The sequence below is a fragment of the Eptatretus burgeri genome, chromosome 11 (genome assembly GCF_056783735.1).
Source record: "Eptatretus burgeri isolate ZD-2024b chromosome 11, Ebu_testis_v1, whole genome shotgun sequence".
NCBI classification, from domain to species: Eukaryota; Metazoa; Chordata; class Myxini; order Myxiniformes; family Myxinidae; genus Eptatretus; species Eptatretus burgeri.
The window spans coordinates 81,394,966-81,420,243 of NC_140971.1; the positions used below are offsets into that span (position 1 = coordinate 81,394,966).

Below are 25,278 nucleotides of genomic sequence, written 5' to 3' on the forward strand. Positions count from 1 at the left end.
CACAGGCCAAAGGTCAACAACTTAGGTGAGATTTCTAAAACCCTCAATTTTCATCTGATTGTCTTGAAATTTGAAGAGGATTTATATTTCAGGTCACGGAATTCAACTAGCCAATTATTTTTGAGGTCAAGTTTGTTTTACGGATTTTGCAAGTATCGTGCTGTGCACGACGTCTTCTTCTTGTTTGTGACTTGCAAAATCATAGATTTTTCAAGTATATTGATTAGTCTATTTTGTTATTCTGTCTGTCTGTCTGTCTGTCTGTCTGTCTGTCTGTCTGTCTGTCTGTCTGTCTGTCTGTCTGTCTGTCTGTCTGTCTGTCTGTCTGTCTGTCTGTCTGTCTGTCTGTCTGTCTGTCTGTCTGTCTGTCTGTTTGTCTGTCTGTTTGTCTGTCGCCGAGAGACCACAATTTTAAACCGATCTTCACGAAACTTCACCACATGGTTAAGTTTGTCATAAGGAAGAAGCCTATTGTTGTTGAGGTCAAAAGGTCAACATAGGCCAAAGGTCAACAACTTAGGTGACATTTCAAAATTCCTTAAATTTCATCTGATTGACTTGAAATTTGAGGAAGATTTCTATTTCAGGTCAATGAATTCAACAAGCCAATTATTTTTGAGGTCAACATGGACCAAAAGGTCAACATAAGCCAAAGGTCAACAACTCAGAACACGTGAAGGACAAACAAATTGTGCCATTCAACATATTGTGAAACATTTTGAGCACAAGGGTATAGCGCACAACCAGAGCAAGGGCATCAGTGGCAGGCCAGCATCAGTAACCAAGAGCCAAGCCAACATCGACACCGTGCGGGATTCTGCAGTAGACAGTCCCAAGAAGTCCCACCACCAGTGCTCCTGTGAGCTCGGCATCAAACCAACATTATTGTGAAACATTTTGAGCACAAGGGTATAGTGCACAACCAGAGCAAGGGCATCAGTGGCAGGCCAGCATCAGTAACCAAGAGCCAAGCCAACATCGACACCGTGCGGGATTCTGCAGTAGACATTCCCAAGAAGTCCCACTGCCAGTGCTCCTGTGACCTCGGCATCAAACCAACATCATCTGGCGTATCCTCACTAATGAACTGAAGCTTTTCCCAGACATCATCTCTATTAGGCATAACTGAGTCAAGATGGCATGAGAGGGAGACTTGATATATGCAACTGGCTCAGTGACAGGATGGAACGGCACCCAAACTGGATTACCTTGATCTGGTTCAGTGAAGAAGCCTGTTTCCACTTGAACGGTGCCGTCAACAACCACAACAAATTTTTTTGGTGGCAGAACCATCTGAGGAGATCACTGAGAGGTACTTCAAAGGGCGTAAGGTTACATGCTTCTGTGCCTTCAATGCCAGAGGGGGAATGCTTGGGCCTTCATGGTTTGAGAATGACAACAGCAGGACGGTGACGATCAACTGTGAGCCCTACCGGGCTCCATATGTTCCATCATGATCTCGCCCAAAAGGTCACCCCAAACCAGGTTAGCATGACCTGGTTTATGCAGGATGGTGTACGCCCACATATAACTGGTGACACCATTACTCTCCTGCAGCAGCTCTTCAGAAACCGTTTCATTGCCCTGGGTATTGCTCATGACTGGGCACCCCATAGCCCAGACTTGAACTCTCTGGACTACTTGTTCTGGGAGGCTGCCAAGGGCTTCATCTATGCCCACCACCCTACCACACTGGACGAACTGAAGCAAGAGGTGTTGGACTACCTCCAGGCAGTGCTCAATGAGACCTACAGGAAAGTTAGACAGAACTTGGGAGTCAAGATCAATGCCTGTCTAAACCTCTTACACGGGTCCCATCAGAGCCCTTCCAGGCAGAGGGGCACACATTGAAAACTTCAATTTCAAGGATTTTGTGCAAATGCCAATTTCAGACCTTGGGCTCTCACAAACTCGAGCAGCGTGTTCCTGTAATAGCAAGACCATGTCATAAGTTTTCAAGAAATGTTTGCTTCACGTTCCTGAGGTTTCTGTTTCTTTGTAAATAAACATTTAAAGTTGCATCACTCTTTGAAATACCCTGTATATACTTTAATTCATCTGTGAGAGTAGATCGTGTTTCCAAGGCAAGGCATATTTAGTAGGCCGAATCACACGCACACAAACACACACACACACACACACACACACACACACACACTTATTATTATTATTATTATTATTATTATTATTATTGATATATCCCATTTTGTTCTGTCCAAAAGGATGTGCAGATGAAGTGGCACACTTACCTTGGAGTTGTCTCTCCTGGGTTTGATTCCTGAACAAACTATAAACTGTCAGGTTTATCGTTTTTCAGGCAGGCATGTCATCCCTCACTGGCTGTTAAGCTGGCTGTCCCTCTGCTAGTATCATTTGGTGGATGTTATAGATCCCACAGTGTCATTCATGAAGAGTAAGCAAGTTATCACAAGCACTCTGAGCAAATTACAAATTCTTGCCCAAATCACTTTCAGTCGAACGTCAGGCCTGACCAGCCGATTTGTGAAAGACTTGGGAGAAAAACTTTCCCCAGCTGACCTTCAGGGAGGTGGGAATAATTTGGGCCAATTAAGAAGCCATAGATTGCTTGTTTCATTCTGGGTCTCCAAAATACTACTACTACTACTACTACTACTACTACTAATAATAATAATAATAATAATGATAATAATATTGAAGAACCTGTTATCCAGGAAAAGTGATTGGAAGGGAAAAGGTTTGAGTGATTAAAAAAAATCTCAAGCAAGCATGGATGAGAACTCCAACTGCCGGGTTTTCGCTTGACCGAATCAACAATGCAAACTGGACTTGAGCAGCATGGCATTGTCCTTGAAAATCACACAAATGCAGGGTTAGTGTGCTGCTCTTATCTGTGCAAAAAGAGTTTGCGGCAGTCGGTCGGTGAACATTCATGAAGTCACGCAAGCTCAGGCTAAAAATGCATCACTCTTGTGATGGTGAATATACACATTTGTTGTTGCAGAATGTTCCTCAAGAGTAAACAGTACATTTTAGTCTGGGTTTATTTTGTATGTGGAGTATTATTGAATGCTCTACTGTATAGCATTAACATCACAGCCAATAAGCGAGAAAATGAGTTGCCAATCCTAAATGATCAGTCGGTAAATTGATTAGAGCCTCACACAGAATGTTCGCAAATTTTTCTCCTTCACGCCAAAGTAACACTGATCACATCAAGCAGCAACACTCACCTGGTATCCCCGAGATTGTAGGTTTAAGCCGGCTGAAAGCAGAAGTGTTCAGGATTTGGATTCTAAGCTTCTTGAAACTTAGCTACGCCCAGGAGAATGCACCATTTTAGTTTATTAAACCCCCATTGGCTTATTTGTAACTGACATGACAGGTGTAAGGTACCTTCTCGACTCCACCTGGTATTTAAGCTTCTTCGTGCTTCCCGCAGCAGTTAGCAAAGTCACACCTTTGCAGTCATTTGTGAGTCACACATTTTGATCAATGTTATATTGATTTCATAAATCTTATGTATTTTTTATTTTAAGAAATAAAAGCGAAAGTAGGTCTGTACATCTTTATGTCCGGTCACTAGTTTGTCTGTATGTCTTTACCCTTGGGCCAATCGACACCAAATTTTCAGGATATACTCAGGGGGTCCCTCCCGACTTGGTTTTCCCTCAAAATATATTTCAAAAAAATAAGAAATATTAAAATTGCTTTTGAATTTTTTCCGATTTCTCACATGTGTTATTATTTGGGGGTATTTTAACCTCCACCAACGAAGGTGAAGGAGGTTATGTTTTCACGCCTCCCTATCTGTTTGTTTGTCTGTGTGCAGGATATCTCAAAAAGTTGTGAACGGACTCGGACGAAACTTGGTTGTCTCGGGAGTGTGACAAGGACAAATTGATTCAATTTTGGTGAAGATCCGAATCCGATAATTTTTTACGTGATTCTTCACCACCGAAAGATAGGGCTGAACTAATATATGGCAGGCAATCTCAAAAAGTTATAGACGGATTTGGATGAAACTTGGTGGACAGGTTTGGTGTGTGACCACAACAAATTGATTTGGTTTTGGTGAAGATCCGAATCCGGATCTGAATACGAGAATTTTTTTTTTTTTTTTAATGACTCTTCACCATTGAGAGATGGGACCAACAAACATATATAGCAAGATATTTCAAAGATGTATTGGGCCCGTTATGTTCTTGTGGATCAGACATTATGTAGCAGAGGTATGCGCTCTGCCGAGTGCCCTTGTAGTTTAGATTGTGGCAGACCAGTCCCATAAATTTGTCTGGTAACTACTCTGAGACCAAGGACGGGAAACTCCTATTACGCTGTATGAGCCAAATGAGAATCGTCTCTATATCAGTGGAGGTCCCTTATGTCAGGTCAGGTTCGATCTGTGACCTGCTACAGGTACCATGTAAACCTGTACTAACCTGTTCCATGGTCGGGTTGTCGGCGACTAAACCGTCTCCCCCACCAGGTTTTCTGGTGAGGAGGGTGTTTGGATATGGACACCCAGCAGGATTAAAAACAAAACCTGTCAAAGGGCGGAGGAGCTCCTTGTGAGCCAACGGCCATCCATATCTAGTGCCCAACTGTGTCTGCGGACGTCCTCCTGCAGTTGGGTCACTTCTTATTAGGAGGTTGGTGGCAGGATTTGCACTCCAGCCACCGTAAAAACCTTCATTCCGCAAAACGCAAAAACGCAAAAAAATCTGAAAACCCACTCCGTGGGAGTACCTCCTGTGCAGCTTCCCTTCGCAGGGCAGCTCACCGGATGACGGGATTGGGGCAAAGCCTTCGGGACCCCCAATCTTTGATAGGAGGGAAACCACGGGGTAACATCCCTGGGTCAGATTGCGGGAGAGTGTGTCGGAGTGGTGCTGAGGTGTCGTCCACCAGACGGCGGTCTCCTTGGGTTAACCTGAGGCGGTCCCTTCGGGTGGGTGCCTGGAATTTCCTATCCCTAAGAGAGGATGATCACCTGTCTCTGTTATCATCTGAGCTCAAGCGTTTGGACATCGGGATTGCAGCTCTCTCTGAGGTTCGGAGACCGGATTGCGGCGAGATAATGGTGGGTGGTTACACCTACTATTGGTCTGGTCGCTCTGATGGTTACCATACCCAAGGAGTTGCTGTAGCTGTGTCCAATAAGCTGACCCCAATGATAATTGAGGTAACACCGGTCAACGAGCGTATTATGAGACTAAGGATTCGTCATTCCTTAGGTGTCATTTCCCTGGTCTCTGTTTATGCTCCGACTGAGGCGAGTGATCTCACCGTGAAGGACACATTCTACGCCACACTCGAGTCTGTGGTTGATCAGTGCCCCAGACGAGATACACTTCTAGTCTTGGGGGATTTCAATGCATCGACTGGAACTGATAGGGATGGTTATGAGGTGTGTGTTGGTCCCCATGGGTCAGGAACTATGAACCAGAATGGCACTAAGTTCCTTGACTTTGTAAGAAGTCATGGACTTAGGGTGGCTGGTTCATGGTTTCAGCGCCCACAAGCTCATCGCTGGACTTGGTATTCCAACGCTGGCGGTGTGGCAAACGAGATTGACCATGTCCTCATTGACGGTCGTTGGAGGATGATCCAGAACTGCAGGGTCTACCGGAGTGCTCAGTTCCTCAATACTGACCACAGGCTTGTTGTAGCAACTCTAAAGCTGCACCTTAAATCCTGGAGAATGGTACCATCCCAGCCGAGGCTGGATGTTGCCAAGCTCAGGGATGAGAGAGTAGCTGAGGAGTTTGCGAACAGGCTGAGTGGACACTTGGGGGGTCTGGGTACTTTGGGGTGTCCTGAAGAGTTGTGGAGCGCCTTCAAGACCACCGTCCTTGATGTTGCCGGTGGATGCCTTGGAGCTCACCGCAGGGCAAAGAAGAATTTTGTCTCTCAAGGGACACTGGATACCATTGACCAGAGTCGCAGGGCCAGGCTGAATGGCAGAGCTGAGCTGTTCAGGGAGCTGAGGCGTAAAACTGTACGTGCACTGAGGGTGGACAAGGAGGCCTATGTGCGAGGAATCTGTGAGGGGGTAGAGCATCACCTGTGGACAGGTGATTCTCGTCCCCCTTACAGGGGAATTCGCGCATTACGTTCATCCAAGCCCATCCCTCGGAGCACTACAGTTCGAGCAGAGAGTGGTAGGCTCTTGACAGAGGAGTCTGAAGTGAAGGCCCGCTGGGCCGGTTACTTTGAGCGGTTGTATCAGGCTGATCCCCCAACTGTCGAGTTGGACGTCAAGGGTGTTACAATCCCTGTTGCTGACCCTCGAATCAACTGTGGTCCACCTACGCTTGTGGAAACACGGGCTGCGGTGAACCAGTTGAAATGGGGCAAAGCTCCAGGGATCTGTGGCATCCATGCCGAACTTCTCAAGGCTGGTGGAAATGCTGCACTCGTGTCGTTGCATGCAGTTTTGTGCTCTGCCTGGAACACAGGCATCATCCCAACTGACTGGAAGAGGGGCCTTGTTGTCCCTCTCTGGAAAGGGAAGGGTGATCGCCAAGACTGCAACAACTACCGAGGGGTGACGCTGCTCTCAGTGCCGGGCAAGGTCTTTGCTCGGATAATTCTCGATAGGGTTCGCCACCATCTGCTTGAGCACCAGCGTCCAGAGCACTCAGGCTTTACACCAAAGAGGTCAACGATTGACCGTATCCTTGCACTTCGTGTTCTCACCGAACGCAGACGAGAGTTTCGGCAGGGGCTGCTTGCAGCCTATGTTGATCTCTGTAAAGCGTTCGATTCAGTGAATCGGGATGTCCTCTGGAGGATTCTTGGTCTTCGTGGGGTGCCACCAAAACTGATCGATCTGATGTCTGAACTCTACTCTGGTTCTGAGAGTGCTGTGAAGTGTGGTGGTACCATCTCTGACTTATTTCCAGTAGTTACTGGAGTTCGTCAGGGGTGTGTACTGGCCCCCACACTTTTCAGCACTTGTATGGACTGGATTCTAGGGAGGATGTCGGAGAGATCAAGTTGCGGTGCGTCATTTGGGAATGTCAAGATCTCGGACCTTGATTTTGCAGATGATGCAGTCATCTTTGCGGAGACTTTAGACATCCTCTTGGGGGCCCTCGAGGTGCTGAATGAGGAGTCGGAGCCATTGGGATTACGGGTTTCTTGGGTCAAAACTAAGATCCAGGCTTTCGGTGACATCTTGGATGCTGCTGTCCTGTCTGTGTCTGTTTGTGGTGAGGATGTTGAGGTCGTGGAGAGATTCACTTACCTTGGCAGTGATATTCATGTCTCTGCTGGCTGCGAGTCAGAGGTCAATAGACGTCTGGGTCGGGCCTGGGGAGTCATGGATTCACTGGATCATGGGGTGTGGCGCTGCCGGTACCTGTGCGGGAGGACGAAAGTCCGAGTCTTCAGGTCCTTGGTACTTCCAGTCTTGCTCTATGGGTGCGAGACTTGGACTCTGACCAAGGATCTGAGACGGAGACTTAATTCCTTTGGTACCAGGTCTCTTCGGAGAATCCTTGGCTATCGCTGGTCGGATTTTGTGTCCAACGAGCGGTTGCTGAGAGAGACTCGGATGAGATTTGTTACCTGCATAGTCCGTGAGCGTCAGTTGCGGCTGTATGGACATGTGGCTCGTTTTCCTGACTCTGATCCTGCTCACCAGATTCTCTCAGCGAGGGAGTCTCATGAGTGGAGGAGGCCAGTGGGTCGACCACGTGCCTCATGGTTGCAACAGGTTGACCATCATCTCAAGGAGATGGGGATGGCCAGACGGAGGCCCCTGGAGTACCGGCGGAAAGTGGACGCAGCGACGTGCTGTTCTGGCACATGCTCCCATACCTGACCTGACCTGACCCATGAGCAACCAGATTACATGACAAGTAGTGGTACATTCAAAGTACACCGCTCCCATGCCAAATAAATACATAACAAATCTTCCAGCACAAGAACATCCCCTGAGTCAAAATTGGGAGGGAGCATTGTACAACAATTGATTGATTAATTGATTAATTGCATCACTAAAAATAAATAAATAATAATTGTAAAATAATTAATTTCTCAATCAATTGCCGAATAGCATACCTAAACCACCACTGTTTCATCCGAATCTGTAACTTTTTCAAAATTAAGTAATTAAACGAAAAATGAATAATCAATCGATTAATTGATGAATCAATAAATCAAAAATATCCTTTATAGCTAAATCACTTGGTCACTGTCATGTCCAAATATCAGCTTCTCAGGCATAATTCGAATTACGTCTTATTTATAGCTCAAATTATGCAAGAGATATTGCCAGAATGAGAAATAAAATAAAGTCATTAATAAATCGATAATAATTAAGTAATTAATCAATTAAATGATTAATCAATAAATCAAAAATACCATTTTTGCAAAAGCACATCTTCCCTTTTGTCTCCAAATTTTAGCTTCTTAGCTCAAAGGGTGGCTGAGACATCGCCCGGACAAACAAACAAAAAACAAACAAACAAATGAAAAAATCACTCATAGAGAGACAACTTGGCAAAACAGCACAAAGTAGAACGGCACTTGGTGGAGTGCATACCTCTGTCAGGTGGAACAGTTCAGGTTTTGTATCCCACTGATGGGTTAGATCTGAACCAAAATCCAATTCGCTTGTTCTGGTCAATAATTCAAATCGTCAACCTTGTTTTGTCATAACTCGTCCACCTCTTTTTGAGATATAGTGATATATTTAGTTTTTGGCCCGATCTATCAATTTTACAAATTAGGCCTGTGTTGACCTTTTGATCTTAAAATTAATTGGTTGTTGAATTCAGTGACCTGACATGAAAATGCTCTTCAAATTTCAAGTTAATTGGATTAAAATTGAGGATTTTAGAAATTTGGGCTATGTTGACCTTTTGGTGTATTTTGACATTTTGGCCTATGTTTACCTCAAAAATAATAGGTGGTTGAATTCAGTGACCTGATATGCAAATGCTCTTCAGATTTCAAGTCAACCAAATGAAAATTGAGGATTTTAGAAAATTTGGCCCAAATTGGCCTTTTGGCCAAAGTTGATCTGAAAATTAATATATTCTTGAATTCAGCGATCTGATATGCAAATGGTCTTCAAATTTTAAGTCAATTGGATGAACATTGATAATTTCTGAAACAATTAAAAAAATTGCCGATTTTAGGTTGACCTTATGGCCGATGTTGACCTTTAGACCTAAGATAACCTCAAAAGTAATAGGTAGTTGAATTCAATGACCTGATATGCAAATCCTGTTCAAATTAAGTCAATCAAGTGAAATTTGAGAATTTTAGAAAATTTGGCTCAAACTGGCCAATGTAGACGTTTTGGTCGACCAAATTTTACGAAACTTCAGTGCAAGACCGTCGCAGGTCTGTGACATTAATCTCTGATAATTTCAGAATGATCGGTTGAGCGGTTTGTGCTGGAGGCGAGCGGACAGACAAACAAACACAAACAAACAAACACACAAACAAACGGAGGCGATCAACATACTTGTCAAAAATTTTTTATTTTTGCCAAGTAACAAGTACAGGTACATTCAAAGTACACTGCCCCCATGCCAAATAAATAAATAATATACCCTCCAGTGCGTGACCGCCCCTTCGGCGCCCGGCGATTCTGGCGACGCAGCACATGGAGATGGAATTGGAAGGGAGCAGTGTACAAAAAAACAGACCATAACGATTTGGTAAAAGTTATTGAAATTTAATAGCATACCAAAATCACCAATGTTTCATCCGAATCTGTACTTTTTGAAAATTAAGGAATTCATCAAACAAATGAATAATTATTCAATTAATTGATTAATCAATAAATGAAAAATACCCTCTATAGCCAAATCACTTGTTCACTGTCATGCCTAAATATCAGTTGCTGAGCTCATAAGGTCCTCAAAAATTGCCCAGATGAGAAAGAAAATAAATAAGGAATTAATAAATCGATAATGATTAAGTAATTAATCAATTCATTCATTAATAAAAAATTAAAAAACACTTTTTGCCAAAGCACATCACATTTGTCCCTAAATTTCAGCTCCCCAAATCCTAGCTCAAAGGATGGCTGAAATATCGTCCAGACTAACGAGACAGAAAGTAATTAATTGATTAATCAATAAATGAAAATACACTTTATAGCCAAATCACTTGGTCACTGTCGAGACCAAATATCAGCTTCCTAGCTCAAAATGTGCCTGAGATATTGCCCAGATGATAAATAAAATAAATAAATAATGAATAAATCAATAATAATTAAGCAATTAATCAATTAATTGATAAATAAAAAAATAAAAATACTTTTTTGCCAAAGCACATCTTCATTTTTGTCCCCAAATTTCAGCTTCCTAGATTAAAGGATGGCTGAGATATCACCCGGACAACAAAAACAAACAAACAAACAAAAAACAAGAAAAAGAGTAATCAGTGATTGCAGACCCTCACCAGGACTTCTTTTGTGTGGTGTATTTTGTGGTGTTTGTGTGCTGGTGTGTTACGTAATTAATAAGAGATAATTAGAACTGCCACTGTATAACTGCTGACAGTGATGACCGGGTACCAAGACGTCTCGCTTTGATGCACCACAACTTTGATCGGACATCTGACCCTGATCCATGATGTTTATTATTTTTATTATTCAATTGCATTGAGAATGGAATTAGAATAAATCTAATTCAAATCAAATGGAAGACTAAATAGGTACAGTCCCTGCATTGGAGTAATCAGAAGGAACCCAAGCAAGCAAAAAGAAAAGAGGAAGTCATCAGGAGGAACCTGGATAGGAGTCACACTTCAGCTGCTACTCCTCTACCCTCAAACCCATCCAGGCAAAGCCAAGAGAGCCTTATTCCCCCCCCCCCCAAAAAAAAAAGATTAAAAAAATCAAATAATTCTGACTGCCAGACCATGCATTTGATCAAGTTGAAATTTAAAACATGTATTCCGCATTACTACTGGATCACAATTATGAATTTTCGCTTCAAATGATTAAGCAGTTCCAGAGAAAACATTATTTAATATTTTTCTTCAATCCAATATGGCAGCCAAACCGTGTGACCTATCAATTATTCCTTAACAAACTTATACACCCATGGCTTGGGGAACATTTGTGTGAAGTTTCTCCTTGATCTGTCCAGCTGTTCTGGAGGAGATTTTTAAAGGTTTTAGGAAAAATCCAATATGGCTGCCAAACCATGTGACCCATGACGACACATGTGTGAACCTTTTTGTTCCTCATGGATAGGCAGTCATTCATGTAAAGTTTCACCTCAATCTGTTCAGCCACTTCGGAGAAGAAGATTTTTAATGTATTTTTTAAAAAACAATATGGCTGCCAAATCACATGATCGATGACGTCATCTTTTTTTTCTGTGGCCCATTTTATCCGAAGATGACCCTCAAAAGTTTTCATGCTGATCGGATGTAGTGTTCTACATATGCAATTATGACATCATAACAAAGGCACCTATGACGTCAACAAAACATCACACTTATTCCCCATGAGGAGTACTTGCCGTGTGCCAAGTTTCGATTTTTCCTTGGTGCAGTTTCAGAGATACAGAGGTCCAAGTTTTTCCATTTTTCCAACATGGCTGCCACACCACGTGACCGATAACGTCATAATTATGATTGCAACATTTTCCATGAGTAGTCGCACCTATGGTGAAAATTTTGTCTCAATCTGCCAGGCGGTTGCGGAGAAAAACATGAAAGTTCTGTGCGGACAAACAAACAAACAAATAGACAAACAGACAGACAAAAGGACCCAAACGCAATACCCTCTCCTTCGGCGAGGGTAATGAAAATTCAACTCTTGCTCTTCAGTTATGCTTTGACTTATATATCCCTGAGATTTTTGTTTGAGCCTCAGCTGTAGGTCGATGCAAGTCGGGTGGCCCTGTTCTTTCATGGTTGAGAGTTTTAGGTGCAGAAGTGCAGATAAGTGAGGACAGCTATTTGCATTGTTACAAAATGTAATGAAATGTGCAAATGATACCCACCACAGGGGTGTTGATGTGAGAGGATGTCGGCGATGGCAAGAAATGCCTTGGCTTTGTCGCCAAATTCGGCTTCAAACACAACCTGCAGAGAGGAAAGAAAAACAAAAGGTAAGATGATCCATTTCCCTCTGTTTCCACCCCCCCACCCTCATTTTCCCGCCACCACCAGAAGTGTTGGACTAGACATCGTTATCGTGGTCAGTATCCAAGCAAGCACACGAGGTGTAAAAACAGTATCTGTTTCCAATGATGCAGTACTGGTGCAACAGATCGCATTCACAAATTGTGACACATAATGGCATGCAAGGTGTCCTTCCCTTTTGAAATATAATGGCATACAGATGCTTGCAAGTGGTGCTTCCTTTTAAGCAGAGTGATTTCTGTGCTGGATTGTATATTCTTCAAAGATGTGGGTTTATCTTGCTTTGAGTACAATGTGAAAAAGGAAACACTTTAAAACATCCCACATATTCCCATTTACTCACCTGGCTAGATTATCTCATCAACAACATAGTGAGTCACACCTCAGTTATCCTGTGTAGACCCAAATGACTTCCAAGGTAGTGCCAACAACCATTTTTCTGTTCATGTAAGTGCATTACATTGCAGCTTTGTCTTTTCCAAAGTGATAATTAGCCTACAACCTAAGTTTGACCAACATCTTCAACAATCTTTCACCCCAGAATAATTCCTCAATCCAGCCTCCCCGTTCTGCCCCTCCTCTCCCCCTCAACATCTTTGTTGAACCAAACAGGCTGCTCCAGCTCCACTGAGCCAGTGAAACTGTCACCAGGAATTGTTTTCTCATTGGTTGCTATCTCCATTTCTCATTTTGTTTGGTGTTGTGATTACTTAATCTAAACGCTGATGTGAGAACCTTTGCTTCTAATCTCCGAACCGACTATTCAGAGCAACTCGCACTGTGCGAAATTGGAGCCACACACGATTCAGCTGAGTAATTTTGCTGAAGATCAACCAAAAGATGAAAGGTGCTTTAATTTCCATCAGGATGAAGGCACCTTTCCATATGAGGGCAATCAGAACCTTGTTCTATCATGCAGGTTTTGGTTTTTCATTTATTTTGTGTCAACCCACAAAACACAATTGCCCCTTGACTGACAGACAGAGCAAAAGCCACAATAGGACGACGAGTGTTGTGGGAAGCTCGGAGAGCAGTGCAAAACACATAAAAGCAAATATCTTTTGTCTCTCACGAATATAATATAATGATGTTTCATGCTTATCATCTGTACTCGTGGAGTCATGGTGGTGTCAAAACGTGTGGCTTTGGAATTTTGGTGTCAAACTGAACATCTTGCTGCATCGGGCTTGGTGGCTCTTCCTGTGTTCAGGCAATACAATGATTCTTCTTCCTCTCAAGATTATTCTTCTTTTTTGTTGTTGCTCAGCATCAAATCAGATGAAGCCGGCAGTTGATGCATTCCATCCTTATCATTTGGCGACTCGACTAATTTGATGAAGTGCCACCAACAATTTTCTCAAGTTATATGAAGGATCACCTGATGAAAGGTCAAGGTTGTAGGGACATCCCAGTATGCAACCCGTATGACATTACTGGAATAAATTTGTACACTCCTGACTGGTTACTCACTGCCAACAGATCTGCAAATGATCCCGAAACAAAATGCAGATTTGAAGGTGGCAACATACCATAATAATGCAATTGCAATATCTTAACTATATTCAGAGCAAGTGAAAGGCAGTCTTTGATACAAATCTGAATTATTCTGTCGTATTTAAATGTAACCTTCGAAGAAACAATAATTTGGACTTGCTTCGCATGAATTACAAAAACGATGACCCTTCTCAAGCATGCCCTTCAAATGGCTGCATATTTGCTGCACTTCCCTTTCATTTTGGCCAAAAACCAATAAATGATTTCTTTTGTCTCGCTGCTGTTGTCACTCAGCTTTAAGCCAGATAAGACATTCATAACTCATATCGAATCAAATCCAAAAGGTAAGGCTATTTATTGTATTGTCTTGGGAAATACATTTAACCACAGTTCTTTGGGGTACTCCAGCAGCAACAAAAAAACCACACAAAACTGCACACCAATAGCAATCTTTGGCCCGTATTTCAGACTCAACACAATCTGCGATGAAACTTCATTACTCACCGGGACCAAAATGAAATTTTAGCTTCCCTTAAAATCTGCTAGGATCTGCTTTCATAGGCATCCTCTGTCTTCCCTCAAGGCTTGACTTAAAGTAAAGCACCTTTTTTACTATTTAACTTGCTACAGATTTTGGCGTCATCGAGATAAACATTTACAAGTAATGCACTACGGTTTTCTATGACTCCCGCATCCCTGATTATGTTCATTGGTTCAACATTGATTCATGAGTCACTGGAGAGCTCGCAATGGTTTTTATGCCTGCAAACAATGTTCAGTGCTTGAGGTGTCTTGAATTACCTTGTTTAAGACGATTCTTCTGAAAGATGGCTTCGGTACATTCAAATTATTTGCTTTTTATCTACCCTGTTTGCAGCATCTCGTAATCTATAATGTGTCTTTATCCAGCCATTCCCCTACCCATATATATATATATATATATATATATATATATATATATATATATATATATATATATATATATATATATATATATATATATATATATATATATATATATATATGTTGTTGTTCTTCTTTCGGCTGCCACAGTCGCCACAGCGGATCATCCGTTATGATCCGCATACTGATTTGGCACAGGTTTTACACCGGATGCCCTTCCTGACGCAACCCTGGTCGCCTCTTACGACACAGAGATAAGGATTGGGTTTCGCCACGATTCCGGGCTGCCCTACACCCTCTCATAGCGTGGCCCAGCACAGAGCCCCCGTCCTCAAGCGATCCTCCAACCCAAGCATCCGAGTAGCCGGATTACAGGCGCACGCCACTATGCCCGGTCTATATATACATATATAATTAAATAAATTAATATAAATATATATAAATAAATAAATAAATATATATAAATATATATATATATATATATATATATATATATATATATATATATATATATATATATATATATATATATATATATATATATATATATATATTGTCACGAACTGGTGGTTCAGGTTAATCCCCCCGGCCCAATTGTGGTGGATGGGCGGTTAAAACCAACCAGCCTGGATTGCCGAGCGATTTTCCTTCGGAGGTGGACACGTGACCCTCAGAGATTATAACGCACACGGGAGGGCAGGCGGCACTCACGGAGAGGTGGATGGAACAGATGGAAGCACAGCACAAGCAAATATAATAAATAATGATTTAATCATCAGAAAAATCAAGTTATAATGGGACAAATCAAGACATGAGGTAACCTCAATCTAAGTCAAATTTTGAGGTGTTTCCACACTCAGACACAAAAAGGAACAAGGGGAAAAGAATAAATCAAAGAAAAATCCTCCCTTTCTCTCAGCACTTAGCTTCGGGTCCAGAAGTGATCTTTTAGGACTTGAAGATCGAACCGCATCGTCAGCGTGAAGGAGACCGCACCCCTAAATGGTGCCGAGCCACTTTCTCACAGCAGGAAATGCACAGGAGGCAATTCGGAGATGGCGCTCGATGTTAGGGCTCACGAACCGCAGTGTAGCTTCCTCTCAAAAGCGAATATGCCAACCGTTCCTCTCTCGCACCCGGTCTGTTCACAACGATGGCCCACACGACGAGACGATTTCCGAGACCCTGTGATTAGGCCACGTGGCACACTCCTCTTCCCTCCTCAGAAACGTACACACTTCACGGCCCAGCTGAACAGTAGATGGCTGGCGTCTTACTCAGTATGCTGCAAATTCACACAGCATGGATATGAGAATCGTGCAGCCTTTGTCATGCCGTGAGGAGAGCAAAGCGAGATTCTTTGTCCCAGACACGTTCCTTTCACCCTCGCGTCCTCTGACTTGCGTGACCCCTGACTCGCTCTCTTCCTCCTACTCACATCACGCCCATCAATCATCAGCCGCCAGGGGCGTGGTTTCGCCTGCCTTCACCCTTGGAGGCAGGGCTTCTTGCCTGCTTGGTCATGCAGCTTGGTTGTAATGGTTGTGGTTATAAAAATGTAATTCTTTCATTACTAGTTTGTAATACAAAAATGTAGGGAAAAGTCACAGGGTCAATAACTTACTGGGCAAAATTATCCTTAATCCCTATCTAATTAACACCGCACCCCCCCCCCCCCCCCGTGTCGTGACACAAAACACTCAAGCTCACAGTTTCCCCACTTAGTTTACATCGAGATGTCTCCTACACGTCCACGGGCCAAGCAACTCAATACGATCCTATCTTTCTTCAGAAATTCCTCCATCGACCTGCACAAACATAATAAGACATACCTATAACAGGCAAAAACTTTCTCTTTCTCTGTCTGTCTGTCTGTCTGTCTCTCTCTTTCTTTCTGTTGTATACACAACCACAGCTTTTGTGTTACAAACTCCAAAAACAGCAACACTTAGACAAATGACACGACATTAAACACAATGAATCCGGTACAGAAAACTCAGTTTTAGTGAGTTGGAAGCGGCAGTTATAGATATGACCAACACGTGAAAAATCCCAGATCTTAAGGAACCTTCATAAATAAATTTCCATTACCCATACGGAATATAAATAATTGAATGCAACTGGTTCAATTCCTGACAAATAATGAACTTTCCAAGGCGATGCCAAAGTGCTGACTCTTTCGCCAAGCTCTCACCCTTTCAGCCAAAATGCTGTTAGTACATCAGTACTCCTGACGAGTACTGAAAAGACAAAGGCTCACAAGTAATTGTATCCCTTCCCATGAACTCATCACCTTGTACTGGAAGAATGAAACGGGCTGATTTATCATGCTGCTCCATTGGTGTGGGAGCCATCTATATATTATGTCTGTCAATTATTTATATATTTTTGCAACTACACTGCCTCCCTTGTATTGTTCATCGATCGACAACCCTCCAAAGTATTCCCATCCTCCCTGACATTTAGGACCCCTCTACCCCCACATACTTCTCAACTCCATACCTTCCTTTCCCATCAGTAATCTCTAGTTTTCTTTTTCTCAAGATATATTTTCTCAATTTAGCTCCTGTCCACCCCAAATCTACCATAGTTACATAATCTGTAGATGTCCCCTTGTCATCTTGTCAAATTCAAATATCGGAAGAACGTTTCTTCAATACATCGTCCGATAAGCAAAAAATAAATATCATCATCAAACCTTTTTGTTTTATGACCTAACATGAAGATCATTTAGTATCGACCATCACCAAAAAGGGAACACTGCAAAACTTTACATTGACATCACTCCTTGAACAGCCGTTCAAGATTGAATATTCACAACTGAAGAAGAGTAAGAATGATTCATATGAATGACATCACTGTTTAAGCAATGACGGTGAATACAAATTCCCACCTTGAATATATACAAAGTCAACACAAACAGCATGGATGAGCACCCTAAAGTAACTTGCCAGGTATTCATTTGGCCAGAAGACGCTGACTGCAAGCTCTGCACGTTTCCAGGTATTTGCAGCGACCCCGTCGACAGCGTTCCACACAGCTCGACCGAGGGGCCCACCGTTCACCCTCACGTAGAGACGCAGTGTGGGCTGCTGTGCATCATTTGGTGCCAATTTCCTGAAGCTAAAGCTGATGCAGTGCGTGTCATTCTTTGCAGCAGTTGGCAGAGAGAGACGAGCCACCCGTCCTACAGGAAGTCCTTGTGATGATGCCACCATTGCAAAAGCACCTAGGAGTGCATAGGGGAGGATGGCGACACAGAGTTAATTTTATATATATATATTGTACATGAGCCATCTTGCTTCGAAGAACTGCTCATGCCCGAAATGTTGATTCTCCCCACTCAGCTGATAGACCTGTAGCCGACATGCAAGGTATAACTCTCATCAATTGGCTGTCTGACGAATGCCACGTCACCACCCTCCCGGATTCAGCAAGCAGTATCACCTCACCATGAGGCCAAAAAAAAAAAAAAATGTTGCATTGGCGTAACGGGTCACTGAAAAATAGGGTAGGTAGGTAGGGATTTTTTTTTTAATAAATCCCTCCCAAAATCTCCCTCGGCTCGAGTACCCCCTCTTTTTGTCGGCGACCCCCCCTCCACTAAAAAAAAAAACTAGTACAGTGAACCTTGCCTAAATCGAACTTGCATAAGTCGAATAATCGCCTAAGTCAAAGATCTTATCAAGTTCTCTTCTCTTTATATTCTTTTGTTTTTACACCTTTAAATCTAAGCTATTTTTCAGTCCTAACAGATTCGACTTAGACAAGGTTGACTGTAGTTTTTACAACAGCCAGTGGCGTACTGTCGTACATGGTAGACAAAGCATTGGAGGGGCAGAGCATTGTTCACGAACAACACTCTGCCCCTCCAATGCTTTGTCTACTGAGTACGACGGTACACCACTGACAACAGCTCTAAGATGTGTAAATTCTATCGTCAGATGCCAGGAAATCCCATATGAAGACCCTTTAAATATTTTTTTCCCTGGGGGAGGCCCCCCAAACTTCCTGCTGGGGCTCGGGCCTTTCGCCTTTGGCGGATGAAGCCCCCCTTTCCCCAAGATCCTGAATCAGCCCCTGCCAAGCCTGAGATATCTCAGGCACCATCTCCAGGGGAATACACAAGATGCTGGTTTATAGCCTTTTCGGTGCTGTTCACACATATATCAACATTTTTAATAGCAAATACAGTGAACTCTGCCGAAGTCAAACCTCTCTAAGTCAAATAATCGCCCAAGTTGAAGTAATTTTTTTTAACAAATCAGATTAAAAAGTGAAAATGTCATTCATTCCTGACTAGCCTGTATAGACCTAGCTGTGAAATTAAATCCAGAGTCTTGAGTATTTACTTGGATCGCTACTTAATAACAAAGGTCTAAAGTTGAAATCTAATGCCTTTCACTTCAGTTTCATTCTTACCTTGACAATGAATTCAGCTTCATTCTGATTTCCTGATTTGAACCAGACTGCTTCTTTGTCCAGCAATAGTATGATGCTATTGAACAATTGGTCCTTTGCATTTAGTCCCTGTGCCTGTGGCATGCCAGAACTACAATTCTTTTTCAGTCCCGAAAGATCAAATCTTCCTCGCCTTGCGCCTGCAGCCATGAGGATTTCAAAGGCATTCTTGGGCAGCTTAGCCTCAGACGTAGATGCCGAATCATCGCTGAGCCTGTGGCTGAAGTAACCCACGACGAAGCGATAACCGAAGTCGTCTAAGATAGACACCTTTTCCGCCGCCAAAACGTCCGAAAAGGACCCTCCATCACTGCTAGACGCTTGCACGGAGGAAAGTATTGGAGCAGTGTCACAATTTACATCTGCAATTCCCTGAATGATATCTCCAAGACTCGCATCTTTGTCGCATTTTTGTAAGACGCTGAACAGTTTTTTTAGGCCCAAGCATGCCAGTAATCTTGATAGAGTACGCGGCCATGTTGGAAACAAGACGACGTACTGATCGAGCGAGGCGCAATATCTCTCCCTCGTACAGATGATATGCAGAGCTGTTTCGCACACACACACACACACACACACACACACACACACACACACACACACACACACACACACACACACACACACACACACACACACACACACACACACACACACACACACACACACACACACGCAGCGAGCTAAACTATGACATATGCATAGCGCAGCGTGCAGCGGCTTCTGTCCGAAACACTTCCGGGTTTTTGCGATCGCAATCAACAAGATACTTGATATCGATAAAAAAAACCGTAGGGTCGGCGGTATTTTTAGGGTCGGGCGGGTTACGCCAATGCAACATTTTTTTTTTTTTGGCCTTAGATCAACCCGCTTTCGATTCCTCCCAACCCATTCTTCGTCATGTCCACCTCGCCACAAATGCAGATGTTGAGCCGGCCATCCGATCAGCAATGCGGTTTTTCAATATCCCAAAATATCTTCCATTTAAAGTCGGCTTGTGGGCCTAATTACAAATCCAGAGTGGGTCATTGGAGGATTGCTTGCCTTGCCAAATTAGATACTTCTTGATTTTTAACCACAATGGTTTCCCCACAAGGCTTTATTGATTAGTCTTCAATGGCAGATTAGATGAGAAATAAGATTAACACCATTCTTCCTGTTGTAGATAGTTCATGACATGATTGTTAATTGCCACATTTCACTGATCTAAATTTGGATCACTCTTTGTGTGGTTGGAAGCAGGTGAAGTGGTGTAGTGGGAGGTTGAGCAGCTGTTACACAAAACAATGAAATAAAAAGCTGGCTAATTAAGAGCATGACAGCTCAGTTATTAGCACATTCACCATCATAATTTGCTCTATCACCTGGTTAAATCTGACTTTAACTGTAAGAATCGCTTTTCATGTAATTCCACCAGTGGACAGATGGGGACACAAAGCAAGCTGTCACATACTGTATACATTGAGGTCGTGGATATCAAATATCTTAATTGGCATTTGTTGAAAAGAGCAGGGCAATGCGTGCTATCACCCAAGCCAAATTCTCCACTTGTGGTTAACCATTTAAATAACTCCACCTGTAGTCCGGCAGAACGGTCCATAAGATCACCCAAATTGCGGGTTTTGTGTTAAAAGAATGTACCTTGGCATGGTGATACAGCAAAACGCGACAATTAATTTGGCATTAAAAAAAATTTCATTATAAAAAATAACTTTGAAATTAATTTGGGTTCACTTGAAAAAAAAATCCAACATGGCCACCATTTGAATGATGGGCACCACACATTCGTGAAAATAAACATTTTGACACGTACTAGATGTTTTGTTTTCATACAAAGGTGTTTTGATGTTATTTCTTAATTATGTTCACAATTTATGATTCATCCCGTAAACAGAATGAAAATATACCTATATGATATAAGATATAATTGATAACAGAAATTTGACACATTATTTGCATGTTTTCTCATTTTTATGCTTCCAGTAACAGTATGCTTTTTCATACATCATTGGTATTTGGCTATTATTGAAGAAACCTGTATATTCTGTTGGCATATATACACCACATGGCCAAAAGTATGTGGAAACCTGCTCGTCCAACATCTAATTTCAAAATTATGTGCAATAATATGGAGTTGGACCCCCTTTTACGCCTGGTGTTGGCTTAATGGTAAGGCTGGTGGGCTTGGGATCCCAAGATCCTGAGTTCAAATCCCACTCGGCTGTTGAATTAATACCAGCTGGGGTTGACTCTGCCTGTCATCCTTCTGTGGTCGACAAAATAAGTGCCAGCATGCTGGTATACTGTGTTGGAGTGGCGACCTGTCCAGGATTGTGTCCAATAGCCAAGGAGACTGCTTAGGCAGCACCAATGCTCTGCACAGTGTATGATCCCAATGGATGGATGGATGGATGGATGGTCCCCCCCCCCCTTTGCTGCTATAACAGCCTCCACTCCACTGGGAAGGCTTTCCACTAGATGTTGGAACATTTCTTTGGAGATTTGCTTCCATTCAGCCACAACAGCATTCGTGAGGTCAGGCAACAATGTTGGGTTGATTAGCTCTGGCTCGCAGTATTCCAATTCATCCCAAAAGTGTCCGATTGGGTTGAGGTCAGAGCTCTGTGGAGGTCAGTCAAGTTCTTCCACACCGATCTCGACAAACCATTTCTGTAAGGACCTCACTTTGTGCATGGGGCATTGTCATCCTGAAACAGGAAAGGGCCTTCCCTAAACTGTTGCCACAAAGTTGGAAGCACAGAATCGTCTAGAATGTGATTGTATGCTGTAGCATTAAGATTTCCCTTCACAGGAACTAAGGGGCTGAGCCCAAACCATGAAAAACATCCCCAGACCATTATTCATCCTCTACCAAACTTTACAGTTGGCACTATGCATTCGGACAGGTAGTGTTCTCCTGGCAACCACCAAACCCAGATTCGTCCGTCGGACTGCCAGATGGTGAAGTGTGATTCATCACTCCAGACAACATGTTTCCACTGCTCCAGAGTCCAATTGCGATGAGCTTTACACCACCCCAGCCGATGCTTGGCATTGCGCATGGTGATCTCAGACTTGTGTGGGGCTGCTCGGCCATGGAAACCCATTTCATGAAGCTCTCGATGAACAGTGCTTGTGCTGACGTTGCTTTCAGAGTCAGTTTGGAACTCAGTAGTGAGTGTTGCAACCGACGACCAGTGAATTTTCTGCGTTGTTGTTCTGATTCAGCACTCGACGGTCCCATTCTGTGAGCTTGTGTGGCCCACCACTTCGCAGCTGATTTGTTGTTGCTCCTAGGCATTTCCACTTCACAATAACAGCACTTACAGTTGATCGGAGCAGCATTAGCAGGACAGAAATTTGATGAACCGACTTGTTGGAAAGGAGGCATCCTATGACAGTGCCATGTTGAAAGTCACTGAGCTCTTCAGTGTGACCCATTCTACTGCTAACAGAGATTGCATGGATGTGTGCTTGATTTTATACACCTGTCAGCAATGGGTGTGGCTGAAATAGCCAAATCCACAAATTAGAAGGGGTGTCCACATACTTTTGGCAATGTCGTGTACTTTATAGTTTGTATTCCTTTTTCCAGTTGCAGTACTCAACAGTGTGTGTGTGTCTTTGCCTCTGCCTCTGCCTCTGCCTCTCTCTCTCTCTCTCTCTCTCTCTCTCTCTCTCTCTCTCTCTCTCTCTCTCTCTCTCTCTCTCTCTCTCTGCCTCTGCCTCTGCCTCTGCCTCTGCCTCTGCCTCTGCCTCTGCCTCTGCCCCTGCCTCTGCCTCTGTCTCTGTCTCTGTCTCTGTCTCTGTCTCTGTCTCTGTCTCTGTCTCTGTCTCTGTCTCTGTCTCTGTCTCTGTCTCTCTCTCTCTCTCTCTGTCTCTCTCTCTCTCTCTCACTCTCTCTCTCTCTCTCTCTCTCTCTCTCTCTCTCTCTCTCTCTCTCTCTCTCTCTCTCATCTACAGTACCATACTCTTCACAGAGCTTCGGTGCCATCGAAGCAGCTTCCTGAGCAAGGGTTATACTGAGTTGTTTGCCATTGCCTTTCCAGCAGTAGTTAATTCTAATTTGGCCATGATGTTTGTAATTTTTGTAAGTTTGTAATTTGGTCATTATGCCAGCGATCGCTCGCCAACTCTTTATGAAGGACATCATGGGATCTTTAATGTCCACCAGCTACTGCCGGCAGACAGGATACCCAGTTTAATGTCCATATGAGGGGACGGCACACACATTGATGACTCACCGTGCCTGTGGAACACTGGGATGACAGTTTACAGCTGGGTCAGATTCAAACTCAGTCTAGACAGCTTAGAGGGGAGAGTGCGTACCTCTAGGCCATCCTGCCAGCACTCAACTGACACTACATTTTATTGAATAGATGTTTTGAAACAGTTTATAAAGGACCTCTTTAAGTCATGTCCACCGGAATGGAAAAATACAAGTATTTCATGACACACTTTCGCAGCCTCCACCACACTTAGATGATGTTGTACACCTAAGAATACTTTTCACACACTTGAAGTGTGTGTGCTCTGCAACCACTGTCTCGATGAAACGAACATCTGCTCAGCTGTTGACAAGACTTTGATACCTCAGGAATTGTTGTCCAGAGAGGTTCCCATGTCTGTGTTGGTGACGTTTTCCATTCCTAATCACTTGGATTGGAAATTCTGCTCTTAATGCCTATTCCCAAACATATCCAGTCTGCTACGCCACTCTTTTTTTGTTTTAGATAAGAGCTGCTGACATGGGAGGTCATGTCATTTTTTTAGTCAGTTCTCACCTCCCTGGATCTGGTTTTCTTGATGAATAGCTCTTTACATGCCTCCGCTCCAACCTGACAGATCTTTCAATCCAGGCCACTGACGATAAACTGGACATCATCTGTTTAACAGAATCCTTCCTCCCACAGGTCATCTCTTCCCCTTTGGTGTGTTCCCCTAAATATTGTCTCCTCTGGTTTGATTGACCTGAACACCATCCTGGTGGCGGAGCTGCACTGTACATTAAGAACTCCATTTCTCACTCTATGTAGTGGTCTTTTTACCTCCAAAACCCCAGGCGTACCTCTGGCTGTGACTTCCCCTACCCTCTCACCTCTTGTTTGTCTGTGTATTATACTGTCCCCCACACAGTGACAACTCCATTGACATCTCTCTCTCTCAAACGACATGGATCAACTTTTAACCACTTATCCAAACTCTCTCTTCCTCATACTGTATGTGGTGATTTTAATAGTCACCAAAGTAGTGTCAAAAGGGAGGATTTGTTGCAGTAGTGTGTCCCATTTCTCAAAGTCTCAATATTCGCTCAATGATGCTCACTCATATTTCTCCTTTTCAGACTGGAACACATTACTTCGTATGCTTCGCCTTCCTTTCATATGGTCATTTATTTAACCAAATTGGGAATTCTGAGTTGTCTGAGTTTCTGAGTTGTCTGAGATTCTGAGTTATTTAAGTTGTCAAATAGAGATCCTATAAATATATGTTTTATTTTCAGGAATAACTTAATTTATTCATCAATTAAAAAACAGGTAGTGGTAGTCCGTTAAAACCCCCAACCCCATTTTTAGTCAGTTCTGAAGGAAGCGACATAAAATGGAGGTCCATGTTCGTCGATCCGTCCGTCCGTCCATCTGTCCACAATCAATCTTTCGATCATTATTCTGCAACCTGTGGTTAGAATGACTTGAAACTTGGAGGGATGATACTTGGGGAGATGCCGCAGAACCTCCCACAATAAAATTTCAGATTTCTCACCAATTGACTTCGTTAATTAGTCTAATAAATTAATCTTCAAAGTCCTAAAACTCGAAGACTATTCATAGTTTTTGCTTCTGGTTTGGTATAATGGTTCTATGGAACAATGTCTACAGCTTACCTGAGCGATTTTTCCGAATTTTTATCCAGGAGGAAAGATAATGAGTCTTAATGAGTATGAAGTTCATTAGGACCAATTAATCTTCAAAGTCCTAAAACTCCAAGAGTATTCGTAGTTTTTGCTTTTTGTATCGTATCATGCTTCTATGGAACAATGTCTACACCTTATCGCAGCCTTTTTTTTGTTCTGAGTTTTTGCCCAGGAAGAAAGATAATGAGTCTTAATGAGTATGAAGTTCATTAGGGCCAGAATTAAAACAATGAATGTTAATGAATATATCCAATATCGATGAAGTCGGAACTGACCAGGGCCCACGGGCCGTATTTTATTTTAATTAATACTTACACTTTAAACCCATAAGGTAATGTATTTATTCCATCACTCAATATATATCTTTTATCATCAAATGCTGTTACAGCTTTCTTACTATC

At 42.9% G+C, this 25,278-nt stretch overlaps 1 protein-coding gene across 1 annotated transcript in view; it reads right to left on the reverse strand.

Moving 5' to 3' along the window:
- The window catches only part of LOC147017488 (receptor-type tyrosine-protein phosphatase mu-like), a 513,419-nt gene that overhangs the window by 385,521 nt on the left and 102,620 nt on the right, over window positions 1-25,278 (reverse strand). Inside the window, exons 3-4 of the mRNA XM_085847977.1 lie at window positions 17,454-17,731; window positions 11,964-12,045 (exon numbers count right to left, since the gene is read on the reverse strand). Of these exons, the coding sequence (XP_085704103.1) occupies window positions 11,964-12,045; window positions 17,454-17,731 (360 nt within the window). The remainder of the gene's footprint in view (window positions 1-11,963; window positions 12,046-17,453; window positions 17,732-25,278) is intronic.